Source organism: Temnothorax americanus, unplaced genomic scaffold (genome assembly GCF_048541705.1).
Source record: "Temnothorax americanus isolate GAGA-0224 unplaced genomic scaffold, ASM4854170v1 Scaffold2, whole genome shotgun sequence".
NCBI classification, from domain to species: Eukaryota; Metazoa; Arthropoda; class Insecta; order Hymenoptera; family Formicidae; genus Temnothorax; species Temnothorax americanus.
In genome coordinates, this window is record NW_027509338.1 from 6967831 (window position 1) to 6993451 (window position 25621).

At 40.4% G+C, this 25621-nt stretch overlaps 1 protein-coding gene across 1 annotated transcript in view; it reads left to right on the forward strand.

The window, feature by feature from the left end:
- Positions 1-25621, forward strand: part of LOC143896872 (GAS2-like protein pickled eggs) — a 62120-nt gene that overhangs the window by 29038 nt on the left and 7461 nt on the right. Inside the window, exons 4-7 of the mRNA XM_077404988.1 lie at positions 21244-21445; positions 21531-21615; positions 22314-22716; positions 22911-23280. Of these exons, the coding sequence (XP_077261114.1) occupies positions 21244-21445; positions 21531-21615; positions 22314-22716; positions 22911-23280 (1060 nt within the window). The remainder of the gene's footprint in view (positions 1-21243; positions 21446-21530; positions 21616-22313; positions 22717-22910; positions 23281-25621) is intronic.

Below are 25621 nucleotides of genomic sequence, written 5' to 3' on the forward strand. Positions count from 1 at the left end.
AAATTAAAAAAAAAAGAAAAAAATAAACCAGCTAATAAATATTTCTCTATGCGTATAAGACAGCTTATTTATCGTAAATGGATGATATTCAGCGAAAAAAATATTACCAAGGTAAATATTTCATGAAACCCACGGTAGATTCTATTGCGAATGTTCAGGGAAGTTACCGCCACCCGTACCAGACCGAGCTTCGCCTCGCAAGCGCCGAACCGAAAGCTCGTATTGATCGCCGTTAGCCCATTTCGTATCAAGTTCAAGAGCAAAGTCGACGAAGTTACCTCAAAAGAGGGAGTCCTTTTCTTAGGTGATATTCACGATGTGCCTTCTTTTAGTTATTTTCCCGTCTTTTTCAACCTCCTCGACCTTGCCTTTTGCAACTCGTATATCACAATTAGCATTTTGTATGTGTGCTAATTATCTGATCTTATCAACGTTTCGAAGGTTATCGAAGGAAAATATTGATTCGCCGTCTATTTCGTTCGTTTCAGTACGATATGTGACGTTGTGATTCATTTCCGGCGATAAGCGCACTTCTTATGAAATCTTGAACGTGTCGTTTCTTTTTATTTAGAAACCGTTGGATTCCCGTCAGTTTTCGTCCCCTTTTTCTGTTCTATATTTTCGCTTCTGTTGAAAACTTTCGCTTCCAATTTAGATTCAACATTTTCAGCATTTTCAGATTTACACCGAAATATTTTTATCTTTATCGTTGATTTATATGAAAGCTTTTGTGGCTGAGAAATATATTAATTCTTTATTAAACGGTTTATTTTTGAGCTTTGCATAATTATTCAGTTATTAATCTACATTTTGTACGGTCTTTAATAATGCCAAAATTTACCATTTTGTTACCTCTGTATTAGGCATTCTTAGTACTCTTTTAGTATTTAAAAATTAAAATTTTTATTTTCCATCATAATGTTTCTATTATTAAATTATTTTGTAATATAATTAGGAGGCTTATTGTGGTCACGCGGTCATCACGCAATTCTTATCTCATATTCTTTGGATTGTGGAGCTAATTTCCAAGTACGTATGAAACATTTTTGTCGTTACATTGAGAATGACGTGTATTTCGGGAAGGTATGATTCAGTTGCAGCCCTCTTCGAGTCGTCCAAAGTTACCACGTATTCTATATTTGCACACACGTTACTCACACATATAATATTTGAACAATCGTTTTTATATTCAAAAATAGAGGTGAAGTATATAATAATATCGAGAAATACACACATAACGTTACTTTATAATCGTTCATAATGAAGGCACTGATGTGGTGAAACGAAGAGTCTATATAACAGTCAGTAACTTGTCAATCAAGTTTTGCTTCGCTAAAAATAACTGATAGTGAACCATTGAGTAAATACAGCAAATTCATCAGATACCATGTCGAGTGTTTTTTACACCAGTTTTTTGGTCACTCCGAATTCTCCTCGGCTATACGATCGGCCTTCGATCGTCGTGCGATTTATTTACGATCCGAGAGAAAGAGTTACTATTTGTCCGGCAGAATGAGAGAGGAATCCGCTCGCTTCTTCGCATAGGACGACCATAAATGGCGTTGAGCTCTCCTCGAGTCTCCGTCTCAGTTATTACGTACAATTAGCCTGAGATGCTGTCGAGAGAGAGAGAGAGAGAGAGAGAGAGAGAGAGGGCTGCCGGAGTCGCGCAAGGTCTGCCTGCGGTCTAACGCTTAGCTAATCATTGTTTGTCGAGAGCGAATTAAACCGAGAGAGAGAGAGAGAGAGAGAGAGAGAGAGAGAGAGAGAGAGAGAGAGAGAGAGAGAGAGAGAGAGAGAGAGAAAGCAGAGAGGGGCGAAGAAATGGGCTTATAGAAATTTAATACCGGGATCGGGGCCGGTCAGTAATTATACGTGGCCGCGTGACGTAAGTGAGCATAATTATTTCTAGGCTGGGACGTCTGATATGCGTGAAACGAGGATACAAATAGAACGAACGGCTGATCATTGAGCCGATCAGTTAACATTGGCTAACAAACTAGAGAGCGCGACCGCTGGAAAGGGTGAAGTAACCTCGAGGGAGCCGTAAGGGTTTTGATACGTGATTCAGTCGAAATATCAGTATGAAAGTTATTACAAACGCTTAAAGCCACGATTTCCGTAAATGCTAGATTTATTTTCTTATTTTTTTGATACTTTTTAATATTTTTTGTACCAGAGACAATATATACCTTTATTAATCATTTATTTCACAGCAGTATTCTTATTAGAATTAATTCTATACTACTTGATATATTCATTTGTTCTTAAATCTTATTAATGCATAACATTCTATCGAACTTCTTTTATTATATTATTTCGGAGCCTGACAACCGTGCTGGCAATAATAAGATAATTCCGGATGGATGATTTCTTCCGCAGTCGTGCACAGGTCACCTAAATTTAGACGAAAGAACCGTACCACGCGCCAAATCGATACGTCAATAATCAAGCTCTATACGGAAGGGAGCTCAAAGAAAATTTGGGGGGTGCACGTTCCAGTAACCTCAGCAGAAATTCTTCGGGGATCCTGAAACGTCGACATCTTGCGTGAACTTCTCTATCGCGGCACGCATGTAGGTTACTCCAATAAAGTGCATTTCAAGTGCTTCTAAACGTCGTCAATTACCCCCGAAGCACTACGCTGATGTCGGGCGTATCGACCGGAAGTCGCGAATTCCGTTAAACACACGCGATAATCGTAGAAATAACTCACGGAAATCCCGAAAGTTCAAGACTACTTTGAGAATATCTATATTTGTGCATATTACGTAAAAATAATATGTCTGGGATCTTTACTTTTTTTCTCTCAAATTATCGAGATATTTACAAATCAAGATATGTAAGATTTATTTCTTGAAAATCAAGGCTTATACTGCTTTTCGATATAAATCCGACAGAAACGTTTCAAAAGTTCAATTTTCTGGGCGTAATTTAGAATCTGCATTTTTTATTACGTGATTAGTAACGTTAAATTCAAAATTACGAAAGATTGAAAAATCGTGGCAAATTTCCCAACTTCGTAGATTCTATTTTACAATCACTAAACTTAATTGCCTTTTCGCGCCTCAATGTAATGAGGCTGGCGGACTGCAACGGACCGGGATGCAAGTGAGAGCGCGATCGCTGCATAAAGGGCGTGACAAGTTGTTCTCGTGAAGCGGCGCGACGGGGGCGATTTCGTCGAAGCGTGCGTTCCTGCGGGGCTTTCAATTACCGTAAACGTTTGCCAAATCACACGTCCGAGAATCACGAGAATAAAACTGTCCGGGGGACGGAAAAGCACGGCCGGCGTGGCCATCGTCGCCGTGGAATGGAACAGCTGAGAGCTCTGCGGGACGTCGTCTCTCTCGCGTATTGATTGCCGGGACGCCGGCGCGGCTCGACGCCGCGCCGGGACGCCCGCCGTAAAAGCTGCGCTTTCAAAGCGCCGCGATTCCCCGGAATTCACCTGCCGCGCACGTGTGTGCACGCGTGTGTGTTTGTTAGAAGAATCGTCGCTTCAACTTGCCGGGGGATCGCCCACAGCCACTGAGCCATAGCCGTGCTTATTTTCGCTTCTTCCTTTCACGCGCGCGACGCGTTTATGTTCACGCGACTACGTAAGATCTGGGTGCTCCGACGCGCGCGGCATTACACTCTTTCGTTAGGCTAATTGGTGCTCTAGGGTGTGTTCCAGAGATTGTGGAGAAGAGTGAAGCGCCTCAAGAGAGATATATGAGCGGCGAACCTTGTTCGGAGGAGTCCGCCGCGCCGTCTCTCTCGCGTTGTTGAACGTTTTGAATTAGAATGTTGAAACCGCGGGTAATTTCTTTGAGAAATTATGCTCTCTTTCGGAGTGAGAGTTCCTGACGCTTCGCACGATCTCTCATTATTCTTCGATACCATTTTTCAACATATCGCACGTAAATAACACTCTCTCTTTCTCTGTTATTGAATGTAAAATATTTTAAAATATATTACACATCATATATTAGAGAGAGAATATTTCATGTATTACTTATACATAATATAACAGCATTAAGAACGTATTCTTTTTCGTTTGTTAACGAACTGCAATATTTTAGTTTGATTTTACACCAGGTTTATTGCAACGCCATTTCGCCCCGACTACCTAACATCAATCGTTAACTGAAATTCGCCACTGATAATTTACTGCAGCTCGCAGCTGCGAGCGTAAAAATGTCGACGCGCTTCTGGATCGAATAACTCAATACGCGCCTTCGGCAATGACAACGGTGCATTTTGTCTGCGGTATTTTTTAATTTGGTCACGACAAGCTGAAAACTATCGCGGAGACGAGCTGTTGACCAAGTTAAGTCCCTTAACGTCCGAAAAGAAAAAGAAAGCAGCACAATGTATGTCTTAAGAGGAGGCCGTTCTAATTAGAATCGACGCACTGACAAATCGAGGCGATTATTAAGAGTCGCGCGGACACGACGAAGCGGCCCGCCCACATAACTGTTTTCTTTCCCATTCGCAATCGCCTTTCGAATTCTTTTCCTTCTTTTTTCCCCTACACGTTACCGGTTGTGCAATTTCGCAGTTGGGACATTTAAGCCGGTGTTGTACTCCGATCTGCTTTAGCGAACGATAGATTATTGTGGAACGAGCGTGGGTTGCTACTACCTTCATTAGTTGACAATCATTAATACCTTGGAGCAGTCGCAATGAAAAGAATATATTTTGAAAAATAAAACGATGTATCTTGTTATAAACGATGTAGCTAATGGCGCAACTAGTATTACGAATGATATTTTTGTGTGGATGCCATGGTATCGCGATTGCATCATAAATGTACCATATCGGTCGCACGACGATTATGCCGATAGTGATATGCGTGTATTTCGAAAACATTCAGAATTTACGAGATAAGTGAAATCCGTACTTGTCCCTGACCGCGCAATGGGTCCTCAAACCGAACTGTCAATGACGAGCATGACGTCGTTAAACGAGAATGGTCCCGGTCGCGGGTCGAATATTGCCTGTCTTTATCTAAAAACGACGGGCGTGGGAGTACAAAAAGACACGTGTAAGAGACGAGCTCGGGCAGCGATATTCCTACAGCTACTACGACGGCTTTTACGACGGTATTTCGCGTACATAAATTGATCTCGACGTAAGACGGTCACACCTTTTACATACTACAAACTATTGCTGTTGACAAAATACTCTGAGACAAAGTAGCGAAATTTTTAGGTTGATTTCGCTTCTCTAAAATTATAATCTACAAGAAATATTGATATTCTTTTTCACATGTTATAAAAAATAATTGTCTTTATTCTAATAATGACGTGCGCGTACGTAAATTTAATAGATAGCGAGTAAAACACGTGACAAATTTTTTTAATTTGAAATGTCGTTAATAAACTCCTAATGCGTTTATCAATGCAATACGAGACATTCGCATTGCAGCGTGCATATTCATATCGCATGACGCGCAAATCGCGAGGCGTTAGCCGAAGGCGGAATAAAATTGCGGGAGAATTAATTTGACCTCCTAATTAACCCTTCCTGCTGCCAGTGTCCTCAATCATGGACATACTTTTTCTTCATTTGTGATGCGTAAATATGCAATTTTAGCATCACTGCTGTCCCAGTTGCATTCTGCACGGATGCATTTTGCATTAATTGAGGTCATTTAACACCGTCCGCGATTTTTGAACAAAATAATTAATAGGGAGAAGGGAGAAGCTTGACCTACTGCGCGATTATTGCTAAGGTCTCTCACTTTTTATCTTATAACTGGAAGCTTTTTACATAAAAATTATTGTGTTATTAAACAAAAAGTTAATTAACTAATTTAAAATATGGAAATATAAACATAAAAACCATTTTCAATTACTTTGTTCACGATCAACAGACCAGGCTTCAAAATTGGTTGGGTTATTTACGATCTTTGGAAAATGCTTCTTTTGTATATAGAAATAATTTGTAAATTGATTCCCGATTTTTCTCTCAATGGATATAGACTTGGCGAGAGATTAATTTTATTATTACCGCCATGGGGCGTTACGAATGTTGCGCGAGTCTTACATTATCTGCGGTAAGTGCGTCCATCAATTACGTAAGTGAGCGTGGCGATAGGTTGAAATATTCCGCGGCGTTTCATTGGACGATTTCCTTGATCGTGTAATCGCCCCTAATCGATCCTCGGCAAATACAGCGGTGCGCCCGCCTTTATAGAGCGAGTTTTCGAGATATAAATTTCACCCGTACGCGCGCGCAGTTTCACATTCTGGATTACGTATGAAGCAAAAGTCGGAAACGAGACAATGTATCGCGAATGTAATGGGCGATCAACGATCGGGTTGCCATAAATCTTGATCGATTACAATGTGCGTGGTTACAACGTGTTGTTCTCCCCCCGGGGAAATTTATTTGTAGGATTATTTAAGGCCTAATTTGCGTCGGAACACACATTTTCGCGAACACATATAGGGTGCGATTATCTCTGTTTGTAATAGACACCGTGATGAATTTGCCAGGATATGAAACTTACTTTAAGTGCCTTTATAAATATTGCAGGTTTTATCTTATGGGCAGGTATGGATTGGCAGATACAATAATTTCTTCAATGAGCTTATGTGAATCGGATTTATGATACGTAATAGTAGATAAATCTGCCACTTAAGAGGTCAATTCGATTGAATAAATCTGTATCAATATTAGAATTATTTATCTCTAATTTTGCTACGTCATCGTCTTAAATGCTTTTTACTACTAAATCTTTCTATACCTCGATTCATTAATACAAGTTACTTAATATAAGTATGCATTTAAGAATAAAATAAAGTATCGATAATATTAAGGTAGTCGTCTCGTCAGGGCATGTATTAGATAAAGTTTTCGATTTTGGATTTTATATCAAATTATATGATCAGCTTTGCAGTCGATTTTTTCTGTGGCTCCTTACCGACTATTTACTCTAGAAAATCGATCTCGAAAATCACAACGTTTGCATTACTTCATACAGACGGCCAGAAAAAGGAGGCTCTATCACGGTTTCAATCACATATTTTTCGCATTTTTCGATTAGATGAAGTGAGAAAAAACATTGCTTTTTGTACATTAGATTTCGAAGAATCCGATGCAACCATAAAATATATAGTTTACCGGAGATTTCGCTGCTAATTTTTTAGTTTATTTTAGTGAAAATGCGGTAATCGAGCAGACATTTTTTGGTCGAGGTAAGGTTGGGAAGACTTGGCAAGCCGCTGGCTAATCACTGTAGTTGCAGGTTATGAGGCTCGTCTTTCTTAGCGGAATTGGACAGTAATTGACACCCCTGTCATGCGTTTTGAAACCCTTTCTCAGTAATTGTCAAAATTCAATCGAAAAGGAGATGTAACCTCACTTGTAACCTTTCTCGACGACTCGCATGATCAGCCGTTAACTGATCGTTATTAAAGGATATAAGATGTTAGCTTTCTGTAAGTAAAGCCATAATCGATCGTTAATAAATAATGTCTCATGGAAAGTGAGAAGGAGAGAGAAAAAGGGAAAGACAAACTAGACGAGAACAGAACAACATTCTTACTTTCGCCCGATATCCTTCACCGTCGAACAAAAAGCACGAAATATCTTCGCGACTTGATCGGACTCTATTCTCGCGATCAAGATCCAGTATCGCTAAAACGAATCGCGATCTCGTCTCGCAGATCGCACTCCTCTCTTCCCACGAGAGCCTCCCCTGCGCGCGCGCGCGCGCACGATCCTGGGAAGATCGGTCGGTGATGATAATGCCAAGATAGCGATCAGTATCTCGTCCGAGGTTCCATCACTTTCTCCGCGGTGTATACATCTATACACAGTGTTTCAGGAAAAAGTGTCATATATGCGGAAGCTGCAGGATATCGTTCCGGAGGAAAAAATTCATATAAATGAAGGTGCAGTTCTGTGCAGTTAATATGAAGCCGCAAGAAGAAGATATATTAAATAATGTCGAGAGTACTTTAGAGAACAAACTCTCGCTTTGAGAAGACATTTATACGAGTATATTAATCTTTCTCGATGAATAATTTATCGACTGTAATTTCATCAATTTTTAGAAGAATTTTTTACAGATCGGTGACACTCCGTGACAGATCGTGTTAAATTATTTCGTAATTATTTAACCCTCAAGTCTCTATATCTATAATTCCATATCTGAGCAGCTATTAATTTTCTGATTTCTGTGAATTGATCACGTCAATATTTTTGCGTAAATCTTTCTATTCGAATTCCCACTTCCCACCATCCCACCGATTATCTACTCCAGAGCTCATAATGCCTTTGCCTGTGGAACGATTTATATGTCACAATAAAATCAGATGCCGTGATTAGGAAGTGACCCGACGCGATCGACTTTTAAGTTCCTTCCTAACATCTTCTGACCAGTCACGAAGTCAACACTTGTGACGTAACCTCGTTTGAGTCACTCGTCCGATACTTTTGATCATTGCACCACGGTGTGTTGTTGATTAATGTCTACAGTCGAGATCGATATTCTTCAAAGCGCCCGTGGGCTATAGATGTTTTTCTTCATAGTCATTATGTAGTAGGAAGACCGGCTGGATAGTGATTTTTAAGCAATCGCTTCTCTTTCACTCTGATGTTCAGAATCGATTTTAAAACGAGGTATCACATTACTGTACGACAAAAATAAATTTATTAATTTTATTACTAAAATTAATCAGTAAAAGAAATACAATGATAAGCGCTTGTATTTGACTGTTTGACTTATTTATGACGTACAATAAAAATGGGAAACATGAGAAGATTTTAATTACTTGCATTTAAATTTGTTGCTTATAAAGTAATAAAATTATGTAAGCAATGTAGTGCCAATAATTACATGAAATTTTCTGTAATGTCGCTTTACTAAGCTTCTAAAGTTGACATTACTTCAGAATTTTATCTGGAAAATGCAAATTTTAGCTACAAGTGTATTAATAGCGACAGCTGGAGAGATTTTTAAACGACTGCGGGGACACTCGAGTTTCCTAGAGTTGTATAGGTCAGCTCGTAATGGTGAGAGACATAAATAAAATTTCCGCTACTTTCGTTTGCGCGCGTACTCTTATACGTATATGACACGACAAGACACCGTGATTATAAAATTTGTCTCGGCTCGATCGAGTCTGCAAATAAGACTCAAAGGCGATAACCGGTGATGCAACTTTGATCATTCTCAACACCTCGCTGATTCTATCATTACGATCCTTTGCTGATATATACGAATTTCCCAAACAATTCCTCGTCGAATGCATCGTCATTCAAATTGCGCAATTGTAGATTAACTTAAAGCGACTCACAAAGTATCAGTTTAATTGGTAATTAGTATACTTAGAAGAAAGAATTAAATTCTTTGCTCTTATTCTCGTAAAAGTAGTAAAAGTCGAGAAGCAGAAGTCAACGTTAATATATCAGACAGAATTTTATATATATATATATATACATATATGTATATATATATATATAATAAATAAATATATATATATATATATATATATATATATATACACATTTTATATCTGTATATAAAGTTTTCAAACTCCAGATCTAGATAAATGATAGAGCTCTAACATTGTTATATCACGTCATTAGAAATAAGCTTGTCAGCTTTCACGTTTTATTCATGTATTCGCATACCACGGTATTTCTTTCAGTCGCCAAACTTCAATTCCGCGTATTCCAACTGTCTATTGCTCTAAGTCCACACAATTAAGTCTTTTGCATTACGCTCCAGTGATCGCATTCACGAAGAGTTCCGGCACATATCTTGTGGAACTATATCCCATGTCTATATATCATTCCAATGTCTGTATATAGCATGTTGCTGTACCAGACATTGGAATCTATTAAATCCGGTTTCAACCAAGAATTCTTTTATGAACTTGTATCTTCATTATTTATCAAAACTTTATAACGTGTAGAATTCATTTGTTTACATGTCGAATATATCTTAGATTAAAATTATATAAAAATTTATCTATAATTAATTAAAAACATTCTCCTACTATTTATCTACTGAATCTACTTCATAGAAAAAATTAATATACACACGAAAGAAATGATTGCAATGGATGATAATCTTGGAATCTAGGAGTTTCTCGTCACTCGAAAAGGATTAGGTAGGTTCGGGACACCCCGTATATTTGATCCGTGGCAACTTTCTTCGCGAGCGCGTAACATTGTAAAATCGATGGCAGTTCAAGCGCAGTAACGTCGCTGACAAGCGCATTAAAAGGCCGCAGGACACTTCTCGTTTGTTCAGCGCAACCTTTCGTATACCCCAGCAATACTTCCGCGTGTCGACGTATCTATTAACATAACAACGCGAGGAAAATTAATCCCGCCGCCGCCGGGGCCCGCGAGGAACTTTCCTCCACTATCTACTTCTTCTCTTCCATCACCGTCTTCGAGGTCCACATTCGCGTGACCCCGGCGCGCGTGCCTCCTTCTCCGCGTGCAACGTCGTCCTCTTAAATGCGGCTGCATACTAACGGCGCATGCCGCGCAATCCACGGCGCAATCCGCGCCGCAATCTACGCAGGTCGAGCAGGCGATCTCCCGATCTTGCGAGTGAATTACTCTTTTCTCGCGCAAAAGTAACTCCTGAAGGAGAGAGCACGCGCGCCTGTGGGATGCAGATTCCGGCGCGGCGGACCCTAATATAGTCACCCTTTTTCAGTTTGCGAAATATATTTGAATCGATTATAGCGAAAATCACATATATTGTGTGTGTGTGTGTGTGTGTGTGTGTGTGTGTGTGTGTGTGTGTGTGTGTGTGTGTGTGTGTGTGTGTGTGTGTATCTTGAAATATTATATATATATATATATATATATATATATATATATATATATATATATGTACGTAAATATATATCTGATGTGGATTACTTCTTATTAATTTTCTCTTGCAAATCTTTAATTATTATTCCTAAAGTTCTTTGATGATATTTCGATAGTCAGAAATAAACAGAGATAAGAGTAGTCGAAGATAAAATTGGTTTAGTTTAGAGTTAGATTTGTGTGGAATTTATTAATTAATTCTAGCTGCATTGTTCAAATTGTTTTTTTCTCTATATTAAAATAGCTCTTTAACTTACGAAAGGATATAGTAGTATTGCTGATCAAAGCCAATTAATCAGGACTAGCTGTAAGTCATTCCAAGGCGATCAAGACAGATTAGTAAGACTTTGTAACATTTAGTTAACATTAATACGGGATAATAAATAAGGATTATATTAATATCGCGTGCCAATAAAGTATGTTTGATGTAAAATCGGGGAATCATTCCGCTTGTCTGGAGAAATATACGATCCTACCTCGGCAGCCGACAATTATGTAAGTCTATATAAATTAATTGTACTAAAAGAAGACACCCTCCGGGTAATTAGCGATTTATTTTCCGCATCGAGGAAACGTGTTCGTCGCATTAACCTTTTCCGAGTCAAACCCGTTCTTCTGGCTTTCCGTTCGACGATCTATCCACGCTGCGTAATTCCGTTTTGACGCTGTGTATCCGTCGCGGTATCGCCTTGGAAAACCATAATTGCTTATCGAAAGAAGTGTCCTTTCTTTGCCAAACGCGAAGAAAGGACACTTCTTTCGATTCGTAGAAAATGTATTGCGTAGTGAATTGAAAGATTTCTATTGTTAATTCCACCACGGACACTCTGCCTGTTTGTCTCCTCGAGCAACGTCGTGATGGATGGCAAAAGTTCTCGATGACATAAGAAATATATGTCAATGAGACTGCGCGTCTCTGACAATGTAATAAAATCGGCATAAACTTCTCGATGCGATTGTCTCCATTTGTCAAGCGTGTACCGCGAACGCGTCGATTGAAATCGTTCTCTGTTCGGTCGCCGGGCGTTACACGTGAAGCGTATCAGTGTCACAAGAAACGGCCGCGCAAGTATGTAGGACGGTTGATCGATCGCTGTGAAAAGATTTAATGGTCGTCAATTAAGGAAAGGATTTACCGCGACCGGCTCTTTCGTTGGCGCGTTTCATCACAGCTAGGAAGTGCACTTGCCGCGCGACTTTTTAATTCGTCGCCCTCCACTTCGATGCGTCACGCGGATTCGTCGTCGGAATTAGAAAGTCATCGATGTGCTGCAGGCAAAAAGGAAGAGAGAAAGAGTGATGATCTTTCAGGTTCGTCACTCTTTTTCTCTTATTAGATTCCCGGAGCTTTCTTATATCGTGTGTAATTAATAACGATTAAACCTTCAATCGCTTTTTAAGAATTTTATAAAGAACGGAAAGTATATATAAGTAAAAATAAAAGAAAGACAAAAACGAGGGGAGGAGAAGACGAAGTATCGAATCGTAATTGCGCGATATGTTACCGTTCATGTCGATTTTTAATGCGTACGACGGTAGCGCTTACAAAATACACCATGTAATGGTACACGGCAGTAATTAAACGGCGTACCCGCCGCTGTTCATTAAGTCGCGATAATGTAAGTTACGATACTATAAATTAATAAACACAAGTAACGCGCGCGATCCCTTATGTCGTAGACGCGCGAACGATTCGAATTAACTCGTTAGATATGCACCACGGGAATAACCAGGCCGCTTGTACAGATTATTTATGGGTCGGTAACGAAAAATCTTATATATAATAGAATTCGCATTTACAATATATAATTGAACAGGTGAGCGTGAGGGAGCTCGTTGCCCTGTGGGTATATATGAATAAATATGCATGAGTAATATAAATTATTATAATTGATCGATTGTTGCATGATGCAGGACGATTAGGCTTACACGGACTATATTAAAGTATTTATGTATTATCTATATAGGCTGTCTAACTGTATATGTGCATGCCAAAGAGAAATAATTTAACTGCCAGCTTTCGTTCACAACGGTTTAACGAACAATTTAGTAGCAATTTGTAATTTTCATGTTTTAATTTCAGTAATATTAGTAGTTCAATTGTGTGCGGACCACATAATACTGATTGCGTGATACTTAACGTAAAAACGTGATTTTGTATACTGTTTAAATTCAATTTAATGATATATAAGATCTGTTGAGACGTTGTCGCAATTATTGATGCTACGATTCTTGCATAAACCAGATTAATAAAATCCCGCGACGGCTATTCAAAATTATCGCAGGCGCTTTAGCTTTGAATGCACAAATGCACTACGTGAAATTCATTAGTGCGCACGCTACATGGACAAAGATCTCTATCTGCATCCGATTTGCGCGCGCGCGCGAGAAAGTTGCTTTACGTCTTTACGAGAATCGCGCGTTTTTCATCGCTCAGAGCGTGCATCGCATCGCGAAGTCATTTCGCACGTAGAGCGATATGGATATCCACAAAAATTCTCGCAACCGACCGACGAATCTCGATACGCGTGGGCGATACAACTCATGCCTGTGATATCTCTTTCTTTCTTCTTCTCCCTCGTTCTCTCTCTTTCCCTCCCTTTTCCTCCTTGCTTGTCGTTCCCTCTAAACGAATACACCGATAATAATCCGTACTCCGTATCGCTAGGTTGGGTCATGTTACGTAAGCCATGACGGCCTTGCATTATAGCATCATAACCATTCATCCTGTCCGTTCACCTGCAATGCGCCACACAATTTGTCCCGAGCGAGCGATATGTATACGTATAGATATATGCAAGGATATACAGGATATCCCCGATCATCGCGCGTTTTTTGCGACTAACTGGACATTGGAAAACGAGCTGAGAAAATTGTCACTTCTTCCGATATTATCGTACCGATATAGCTTTGTAATTGTAAGCGATTGCAAGTGAAGGGCTTTGCGAGTTAAGTTAATTGAGAAAACGAAAATAGATAATAATCTTTCATCTAGTATAATATCTGTTAACATAATTTTGTCTTTCAAAGTTAAGCTTTTTTAAGATATTTTTAATTTGAGCATTAATTATCAAGATAATCGCTTTAAAAATTAACCCTCAATTAGCACACATGTGCTAATTCGCACCACTTTTTTTTCGTTCAGCACTTTATATATTTCAATTTTTCATATAAAAATCATTTCTTTTTTTTTAAATAAAATGCACTACTCGATTGCCAGGAAAATTTTACATAAATTTTTATTAAAAATGACTGAGATACGACAGTTAAAAGTTGTCAAAATCTCAAATCGCACTAGTGTGGCATTTGAGGTGGCCTAACCGAGGTGTGCTAATTGAGGGTTAACAATGTTAAAAATATTTCGAAAAAATCAATTCTGAATTTGATAAATAATTAGAAAGTGTGTTTATTTCTTGAGATATTTTATATATTTAAATGTATATATTTGTCAATGGCAGAGCATTGTTCCATATCGACGCCAAAGTTGCGCGGAATATTCGGGTAATGCAAAGAAAATGCTACGATCCGTAAAATCAATCTATTGGTTTCCAATCATCGGTTCGCCAGATATCCACAATTCAACGTCGCTCCGTATAGCAATTTCAAAAAATATTTCCACTTGATTAAGAATTCGATAAGCGAAAAATATGAGGATTTATGGGTTATACTTACATACATCTTGATTGTTATAAAATTTCCAGATCTATAATTAAGCAGAATTGTCAGACATTGAGTAGTGAAACATAATTTTGTTAAAATTTCATGAAGAACTGTAAATAAGGCACCAATAAGACTTAAAAAAAGAAACTAAGGCTGCTTTAAGACTTTGTGAAATAAATAAGAGAGGACGTGGCCACAACAAAGGAAATGGAAAGCTGCATATTAAAGAATTGATGCGTCACTTTTGTTGCAAAACGGGAATGAAATCGCGTGGTTTAATTCGAGCTGTAGCGCAGTCGCAAACCGGAAACGCGTAGCCTACAAACTCAGTAGCTCGTAGACAATTGGTCTGTCGCAAAACGGTCGAGGACGGCGAAAGAGGTCGGCCGAAGATGGCGATTGTGTCCTAGATCCAATCCCGACTTACGATTATCAACACAATCGGAAAATGGCATCTAATGATTCAAGATCGCGATGCAATTAAATATATATAATCTCAATCGATATTTCTTCGCGATTGATATTTGATGGTGTTTATTACGAGCCGCTAATGTCGCCATTAGTCTCGCTGCCATAACATATTTGCCGGCTAAAAGGATAACAAGCCGGATTCGCTTAATAAACGCCATAAATTTCGCCTGTCGCCGCGCTAACGTGCATTAACTTAACGGCCATTAGAAAATCGTCGTCGAACCGGTTACATTATCGTCATTGATACTTTCGTTATTCCGTAATGAACGAAGGATCGCACATTACGCAAAACGTTGTTACGCGTTGCCCGTTTCAATAACATTTAATGATAATTTATCCATTTGTTAAGATGGATGAATCTCGTGAGACTCGTCAAGTCAGTTAAAGTAAACCTTTTGTCATGAAGTTTCTCTCTAAACGTATATCTCATATGAAACATGCGATTATATATTAACACATATTTTTTGCTATTCTTTGCAAAATAATACATATCACATGCTTTTTTCTTTTTCCGTTGACTTCACGGATGACACGGATTGTATAAACTCTCTACGGCCTATTGAGTAATTTCTGAAAGTACAAAATGCAGAATGCTACAGGGAATCGGATTATAACATAACTTTAGAAGAATTTGTACCATTGAAATGTCGTAGCGCAAAAAATTCTATATTATTCGATCTTTCAAACAATTTCATTTATCGTATACCTACGATGTTGTAGGCAAAGTGAAAAGCTATTTCTCAGTTTTGATATATCGACAATTCGCCTCTTTCATATAGAAGGCAACCGTTTCCTCCCTCCGTTTATTCGATCCACCGCGCGCGCAATTAATGCGACGCGTTAATGATACGCGAATGACGTCGAGTTAATACCTTGTATAATTGATTCTTAAAATAGCGTTCGAAACGGGTTCTCCTCGACGGCCGGCGCAGAATGATAACGCAATCGGCGGAGTAAATAAATCTGCGCGCTGAGCCCTGCAGTGCGCCATTAGGCTCGAGTCACCGATTGGTTGCGTCAAGGCGTTCGTCGTAAAGCCGACGAAATCCTGCCCCGTTAACGTGCCTCTTAATTGCAAATCGTTCCGTATGTGTTTGCAGCTTATATACCGGCTGGTGGTCGACGCGAATTGTTTAACTATTCCAACTACACGCACGAGTAGCTCACAGCGGCATAGTTCGATCCGATTTATATTCTTTCGTGCTTCTTGGCGTGCCGCTTTAAGACACTGCGTGTTGCGTTGCGCTAAAAGCGTCAGACATGGCTGTCTTATTATTTCATTATTTCAAGTTTGTGCCACGAGCGTCGTGAGCGGAAAATATGTGTCTGTAATTCCTTTATGAGTTTTCGTAGAAGAAAATTCTTAAACTATACCATCTCACTTTTGTTTAAATGTAAAATAATACAGTAAAAATAATAAAGTAGTTAATGTCGAGTGCAATTTTTAGTACACCTTTTTTTGCATAAATATGAAAATAATTGTTAATTTTAGATTTTGAAAGATCTAATAAAATCGTCGTCTGACGTTTTTGTGAAAAACATCTGACAACGTCCACTACTTAAACGTTATCCGCAACTTATTAATTATCGAGCGGTACCATCGCTACGCGACTGAATTCGTTAACTGACTCCGCGACCTGATTAAATATTTGGAAGGAGAGACAACGTGACGTAAGTGGAAGCTTACAATCGACGTCAGCCGGAACGCCCTCGGAATCCGCAATGGGACGCTCGTTCGCGATGATTTACCGAGCCATCGTCGTTACCTTCCACGAAGACCACGAATCGTCCAAACATCGGGATTTTCAATTCCATCTTACGTAACGCGTCAATTTGTCAATCGTGATTGGAATCAAAGTTGTGGGATAGGACGTTTGAAGACATTCGTGAAGTTTTTAATGCATAACAATTCGAGGTCACACGAAATTCGAAGGACAAAATCGATCGACTCTTTATGATAATTAGGAGGTAAATGAGGTAATAAACCTGTAACCATAATATGACAACTTAATGGAGTTTTATATTGAGATTTCTGAGAACATTTATCTGAAAAATTCTAATTTAAATTGGATATATTTTCTGCTTCATGTATCTTTTTTTACATAATATTATTAATAGTCTGTGACAAAGTTACATGATAAAGACTTTATATCAACACGATATTGGTATTTTGCTAAATATATCTCGTCTACTTTTAAATTTTTTAATTACGTATGTTCTACATGATACGACAATTTCTCCGTAAAACTTGCAGCTATGCAGCCATGTGCAACGTATGTCACAACTACTGTATACGGATGTTGTATTCTTCTCGCCGTGAACATATTTGCGTTCGGCACGACGTAATGTTCTGTGCGATTATTTAACACCTCGACGAGATACGACGAGTAAAAAAATTCGCTTCGTCTTACATCATCGAGAAAATTCCGCTCGCGACAGACGCGAGCGGCCGCGCCGCGTATACGCTTGTTAATTTATCGAGCGGTCCATATAAATCGTCCGTTTTGAAAAAGTGTCACCGGCACTCGTGGCAAGAAAACGCGGCGTTCTGGCCACGTGTCCGCTTTCCAGCGGTCCGTGACCAAGAATTTCACACGACGTGTTGTGTTACACGTTGCAAACGCGAGCGGTAAATAACTTTTCATCGCTGCGAGTGTCAAAAACATGCTGCTGAACGTAGACGCACGGATAATAACATACGTAGCATACGCAATACTTCTAAGCGTTTACCGAGAAATCTTCAAGAGTACGTTAACTGCAATGGAAGTATGAGATAACTCGATTTGGCACATAACGATGTCTCTGAGTCTCTGGCCAGTCAAAATTTTGTATGGGTGTTAACATTCTACGAAGCAATTCGATAATGCTTTTCTTTGAATATAAACGATCTTGCTCATCAGAATTCCTAGAAGGGATTAAAACGCGTATAAAATGACACACATGGTTTCCCAACTGTCCGAACAATTTGTCTGACATGTAAATGTTGAATTTCAACAGTCGTAACTGATTGTAAATACGGACATGTACATGATGCTTGGATCTGGGTCGATCTTGCGGGAACCAGTAAAACATGTTCTTGGAGTTAGATTGGATCTCCCATAGACATCCTGTATATTTAAGGTGTGATCCGACTCGGCGATAAGGGAGAGTGATCGATAGCGTGGCCGGTTTAATGTCTGTTGCAGAGAAAATTCCGATCTTCGAACTATCGAGAAGCGATTCAAAATGAAGTCGACCGAGGAAATTATTGATAAAGATGATGATAAATAAATGTGATTACCGAAGTACAGGTGCCCAAGTAGATTGCACGTTTATCAAAAATCAAGTAAAATCATCAAAGGCTGAAAAATTATCTGCGCAAGAATGCAAAGTCAAATCTTTTCTCAAAACGAATTATAAGTAATCCATACGCGTGGGAAAAAAATATAAAAATAAAAAGCACGATGAGTTAAAGGCAGCAGGAAAAGATTTCTCAGCTTCCAAGGAGAAGCGTAGCTATCTGTATAGAAAATCTAGAAGAGGTAGCACTTCTCGCGCGCTGCTATAGCTTCCCCGCGATAAACATAACTAATTGCTGAGCACGTTTAGACAATTCCTCATCGAGACGCACAAAAATAACAATGAGATGGAACACCTTCCGTGCCACCGCGCTGCCAGGTCAAGAAACAAACGGAACACCCTCGGCGTCGTAAATCGCGGTCTCGATGACTCGATAAGCGCGTGCGCGCGCGCATAAAAGCGTCGATAAACTGCCGATCTCGGCGATCGGCGATCATCGATACCCCCGGCTAATGATCACTTCCGGCGGGGATTATCGGCGCGCGGCGCGCTCATTGATAAACGATTACGTCGCAGTGACGTCGCGCGGTGCAGTGGGTGGCCTGCACCTCGTGAACGCCCAAGGACACGCGTGTTCGCGTGTTGTATCGGCGCGGCGCGAGATTTGCGACCGCGATGCCACCAGAGACCGGCCGCGATCAATATGAAGCGAAAGTCGCTGCACACACCACACGGCGCGTCGTTCTGCGACACCACGCCGGCGGATCGATCGATCTGCCCGGCTTATCGGCTGATTCGATCGATAACGCGCGCAGAAGAAGAGAAAGGAAGTCACGGGTATCGCGATCGGTCCATCGATCGCGGGCGTGTACCTGCACAGCGGGACAATAAATCGTCAGCGACGCCGACGGGGACGTCACTTTGACGGTGTTGAGGAATTGAATCGGTCAGTGGTAGAGAAGCACTCGTGTACGCTACCAGATGGTTCTCCAATTTCTTACGTTATAGCCTGTATCATACATGTAAAAATAATTCGTGTTTTGACACACATAAAGATTCTATTTGTGCCATCATCGTTTAAAATTGGTTACGATTTCCAATTATTTCATAATTAATACGCGGTACAAAATATTTGTCTTATATATCTGGTTTAAAATTTCAATAAAATTTGAAATTAGAATATAATTGGAGTATAATTGACAGCATACTTATCTATTCTTCAACTATACGAATCTAAATTTTATTTTGTCGCTCAAAGATTTCATTGATCGTGATTTAAAAAGTTCAAGATAAAAATAATGAGTTCTCTTGATATGCTTTTTTCTCTAATATTTCAGAATAGTTTTCCTTATTCATATGACGAATATATGCGATTTAATTTAGAGTCCGATTTAATTTAAACAATTAGAGATTTTCTGAAGTATGATTACATAATTCTTCATTTCTTAATTAAGCTATAAAACACGAAACGCGCTCGCAATTTGTAATTATTTGGTGGAAATTAAGTAAGACTGCGCAATAATCGTAATGATCGTAATGATCGTAAATACCGAGACGTACCGTGAGGATAAATCGTTGCGTAATTTTCCTTACAGGAACAATTTTATTTTATTATTCGACGATAAAGAAACGCGAATCTTGCACGCTTGCACTTCTTCCTTTCAGTTGAACTCGGCGTTTCGAAAGTTTTCGCCCGAGATAGAGGAAAAAAAGTCGCGCGCATCTCTCTTTCTCGTATTTCTGTCGGAGAGGTGAAACGAGCTCATCATTTCACAATAAGGGACGCTCCTTTAATGTTGAAGAATTGAGGACTTTAATGTGCGCAATTATCTCTGCTTTCTAATTCGAGCGCTTGCGAGACGCCTGTGAAAATGAAAATCCCTTTCTCTGTTGGTTGTCAAGTGAATAACCCGCCCTTTCTGGGATTTATGACTTTACGAGACTTTCGAATGCCGATTGTCAAGCGTACGAATGAAGAAATTAAGCACTTGTGAGAGATTAGAACTTGTGAAATTGATGATTTCTTTATATAAAGCTATACGAATTGGTACAGATTCTAGAGATTATTTTATTCTACAAATTTTCATAGAAATGTATCTATTTAACTGAAGAAAAAACTGATAGTAAGAAGTTACGACTGTAGAGATTCGTGTTACGTGGGTAAATAAATCGGCGATCGTTATGTTCACAACGTGCGAATCGGCCAACAAAATCGCGACGCGCGACCTTTCCTTCATTACCTACGCCGCGAGCAGGAACGACTTTCTCGTGAGGAAAAGCAAGGTTTCCCGAGCTGGTAATTGATCTTACACGAGCGACTCCGCGTTTTTGTTCAGCGTGACTCAGCGAACGAATGCCGCTAAAAGCGACTCGAAAGACGAAGTCGAGCGGTTTTACCTGGCTCCCTGCGGCCTTGTTAACCAAACGATGGACGTCCACTGGAACCCATCTTGGCACGACTTCCGAGAATTTCGTTTCGCTCCTACTAATTATCGGAGGCGTTTTATATATTCTCTCCCCTTTCGGTCCGGCGATATTTTTCTCCGCAAAACAATGCAGCAATGGACAAAGCATATCGAGTCTTTATTTCGGCGGAGTTTAGTGTTTCAAAGAAAAAAGAAATTAGTCGATGTATACTTTTACTATGTTTGTGGTTTATGATTGAATCCAAAAATACATCATCCATGTTATTTCTTGGAGTTAAAAAGTTTATCTGTCGAAATATTAAAGTGTGATATTAAAATTTCTGAATATATACTTGACTGTCGAAAGTTTATATAGGAAACGCTAAATATGTGTACTATAAGAAGAATGTTATATATCGATACACCAAGAAAAGAAAATGAAAAAATCTAGTTCAACATTTTAGTGTCACAAATATTAAAAAAATAAATAATAAAATTTATATATTTTTCTCTTTCTGTAATATATAATATATAAAATGTTGTATTATATATATACATATATTACAAGTCCGCAATTATTTTTTGCTTTTAGGTTCGCGATATCGTAGAAGAGTGCACATGTCCTACACAGTTCCCGATGATCCATGTGGCTGAGGGCAAGTATCGAATCGGCGACACCAAGGTTACGATCTACGTCCGGGTTTTGCGTAGTCACGTAATGGTGCGTGTCGGCGGCGGATGGGATACCCTCAGCCACTATTTGGAGAAGCACGATCCATGCCGATGCAGAAACTGTAAGTATCGCACCTGTTTTATCAATCCCTTCGTGCTAAACGAGTCGCGTTATAATGAATCTAATCAATTTTTTTATTTTTTCAGCACATCGCTCGATGGTCTCGGCGAAGCTCATTCAAAAAGCCGGTGGATCCTTCGATCTAGGCAATGCGCAGGTGCATTACGAACGGTAAGTACTCTCCTTTTTTATAACAATTTTAATTACACATTTATTTTTCGTCTTATTTTTGGTCATATTTTATCTTGCGTGAATTGTTTTTGAGGCTAATTTAAAAGGACTAAACAACATAATTTTCATCATTTCGGAATTAGTACTTTTTATCTGACATTTAATGCCTATCATGTACGATCAGGATTATCATTATCTATCGATACGCCTATCTCTACATTTTGAGTGTAAATACCATCCAGTTTGTAAATGCGATGCGTTAGCTACGCTGCCTGAACTATGGACATTCTATCGCAAGTCACTGTATAGAGTAATAAAATACATGGATGCATAAACACGCGTTTGTGCATATATTATGTAGCTTACAGTACCCCGTCCAGAAAACAGCGTTAGATTTACATGAAAGAGAAATAGCCTTTTGTGAAAACAGACTATACCGCGTAGTGTGTTACATCTCCTCTATAAACGTTTACGAGAAACAAGGGCGAGGTAAATTTACTAACGTTGGCGATTTTTCCTATAAATATCCCCGATCTTATCTCGAGTTCGCGAACTTACGGCCGATACTGTACGCGTCGTGACATTTCGTCGCCATCGCGGAAACTGAAAATTCCCCGATGCACACCCGGCCGGCACGATCCGGGTAACGACCGACATCAATTCCGCCGTAACGCCCCGGTCATTGTTTCCGCCACCAGATCATCACCTCCGAGAACTCGACGGAGTTCCGCGTCGAGCGTCGGTTCGGTGCAAAATCTACAATCGGCGCAGCTGCACCCACCACCCAGAAGCATTTCCAGCAATCGCTCGCGATCGCCCACACCTCACCGGCCGACAGCCGGCAGCAAGCAACAGCATCAGCAGCAATCGTGCGACGAGCAGAAGAAACGCTCGAGAAGTCCCACGCCACATAGGAAATTGCTGGCCAGCCCGAATCAGCAGACCGATTTGGCGAAGCAGAGATCAAGGTCGCCGACGCCTAGGGCGAATCTGAGATCGCGAAGCCCGACACCGCGGAAGAATACAGATTCGTCCAGAAGAAATGCCAACGAGGAGGCACGGTCGCCAACGTATCATGGAAAACCGCAGGAAAATGGTCGAGTAAGTTCGTTTTTCTCTACGAGAAAAATATATTTTCAGAGATTTTGAATTTTTTTGAAGGAAAAGTGGAATTACTTTCAATATTTTTTTCGAATCTCGCGAAACTTATGATAATTTTCACGTGCTGCTCATAATTTTTTAATAATAAATACATTAAGAAGAAAATTGGAACGGGAATTGTTTGCGTTGTTTAGGAGAGCGGTCTTAAGGTGCCGGGCGAGTTTACGAAACGATACGTCGTGGAGGGCGGCGTGGCACGCCGAGCCGTTGAGAAGGACGAAACGCCGAAGTACGAACCGTCCATCTACAACTACAAGTGCAGCGAAGATTCGAGCGGCAGCCGCAGCCCGACGCCGAGCAAGGAGGAGCAGCCAACACTCGAGACTTTCGGCAAGGACACCACGGCGAACACCCAGAAGTCGCCGCACGGTGACGGAGAGCACTCGGACAATTGCAGCGAGGTGTCCGACGAGGGTTACCGTAGTCTCGGTGCCGTTCAGTCGTCCACCGCCAACGGGAATTCCGTCAGCACGCAGGGCTCGCCCACGGTTGCCGATTGTCAAAGTAAGTGGATGCTGTATACAATATATTCTTGATATCGCGTCCCCCGCGCGGGATTTAAATCAGAAACCGCTGCTCCGTATTTCGCAACAGCGAAAGTAAAACATTCGTCCTTTTATGTACATATATGCCGAGACACGGCACCATCTTATCCGATGATAAAATTGATCGTTTCTGTTCGAGGAGATTGATAAGGTCTCGCGACGTTCGTTTTCGCTGTCGAGTGAATACGGTGATCAGGCTCGAGTGCATATGCCCGACGCGCGTTTTGGACGTGCACTCGCCATCGTCGGCGAGCGAGTCATCGAAATTAATAAGAGTGTAAAGGGACCAAGAAGAAGAGAAAGAGAGGTGGAGAGCGGGGAGACGAAGGGAAACAGAGAGAGAGAGAGAGGGGGGGGAAAGAGGGAGATGTGTAGATGCATGCCCCGCGCTGGCCGCGCTTGACGAACAAACGCGCATTGTGCGGTGAACGATGGAGGCAATGTCGCGTGTTGGGGTGAGGGACGAAAAAAAAACTCGACCGATGCGAATCGAGAGATTAAATTCGATTAGGCGGCGGAGGAGCGAGGAGGTGCTTTGTGCGCGAAAATAGAGAGAACGAGATCGCGCGTGCGCGTGCGCTCACGAGCGGAATTTAATACTTTGCCGCGCGCGCGACGTTTATTTCCGCCTGTCGATCTCGCAGGTATATCGACAACGACGAATTAATTCGTCTGTTGAGGCGGTGCTTTACGCGACCGTAGATAGAGGTGATAAATTTTCTCTGTCAAGAAGGGAGAAAAAAAATAACGTACAGAGAAAGTTGATTTGTATGGGGAAAAAAAAAACGATCGCGTGATACACATTGAAAATAAAATCTTAGAAATCGATCGATCGTTTACGTTTCTTCTTAAATTGTGTTGTTTCTAATATAGTAATGTCACAGTAGAAAAAAGATTTGTTTATATACGAATTCCTTGTTTCTTCAATTAACTTATCTTTCTCATAACCTTTTGCTAAAGCCATTTATAAATATAATGATGCGTCTATTTAAGGAAAGTCCTTAGAGATTTCGTCAGAGATAACGGCAGCTCGATTTATACACAATCTCATGGTTTATTAATGGTATATTTTCTCATGATCTAAAACAATTTGTTAATGTCTTGTTAAACTAAGAAATAACAGTCGATAACGAGCAGAAATTGTAAAGATCCGAGAGTCCCGTTGGTTCATACGTATGTTTAAACGAGCCGGTAAAAGCTATCTTATGATCCCGCGTGATGAAAGTCTAGTTTGCATCTCTAGCTCGATCGAACTGTCGCATAAATCCCACGCGATTTACATACAATGTGCACAAATTATTGAGAATTTATACGAATCTACGCACACGTATACGCCGTGCGTATACGTTTTGCTATTTGAACGTCTCGCATTAATTACGTGCCGTTGACGTGGGATCGGGCGGGCCTTTATCGATTTATCGAGACCGTCCTGTCAGTCGTGAACGTGACAAAGACCTCGCACACTCGTGTCTCGCGTATGTTCGAGAACACACGAGGACACGCAGTCCCGCGAATTACCTCGGACTCTCTGCAAATCGTTCCGCGGGTACCTGGCCCGACATTTGGACCACCCTGCTGACGATTAATATTCAAAGTACACGGGCACGCAGAGCGCGTTATAAAACCGTGCTCCGCCTGAGCCGGGCTGACATTTAGCCGGTGCTACGACCGTCGATTATGCGAGGGATCGCTCGAAACGTGGGCGATCTCCAACAACCTGTCCTCGGAACAATCGCCGCCGGTCGATCCTCGATAACACTCTCGTACGCTATCGCCTTGAACACACGCGAGCGTTCGAGTATCGTGTGTACTCGAGGCACTCGACTCACTTGACGCAGTTGACGCATTGCCGCAAGTGGAAAAAGTTCGCGGCGGCCAGCCGCGGCACGACGCGACCCGCTTCGATCGTCCCGAATGCTTTTCCTCGTAGCAAGTTGAACGGACTGGAACGACTATAACTTAACCCGGTGACCTGGACACAGAAAGTGACGCGAAAACAACAAACTTTTTAAAGTAAAATTTATTCCAGTTTGGTTCAAAACATGGCGATGCATAACAGGATGTTTGTCTCTGACTAAACTTGGAATTGTGTGTTTGTAACCGGTTAAATGCGTCTCTAAATTTCTTGAAAAATTGTATAAAGTACATTTATATAGTTACTCTGACTTATTATTATAATTATTTTCTATCTTATTTGAAAAATGTCTGATTTTATTATTTCTGAACTCGACCATATCTTCTTTTATTAGTTATCGCATTTAAAGATTGTTATCTAAATACTCTCATACACAATCGATGGA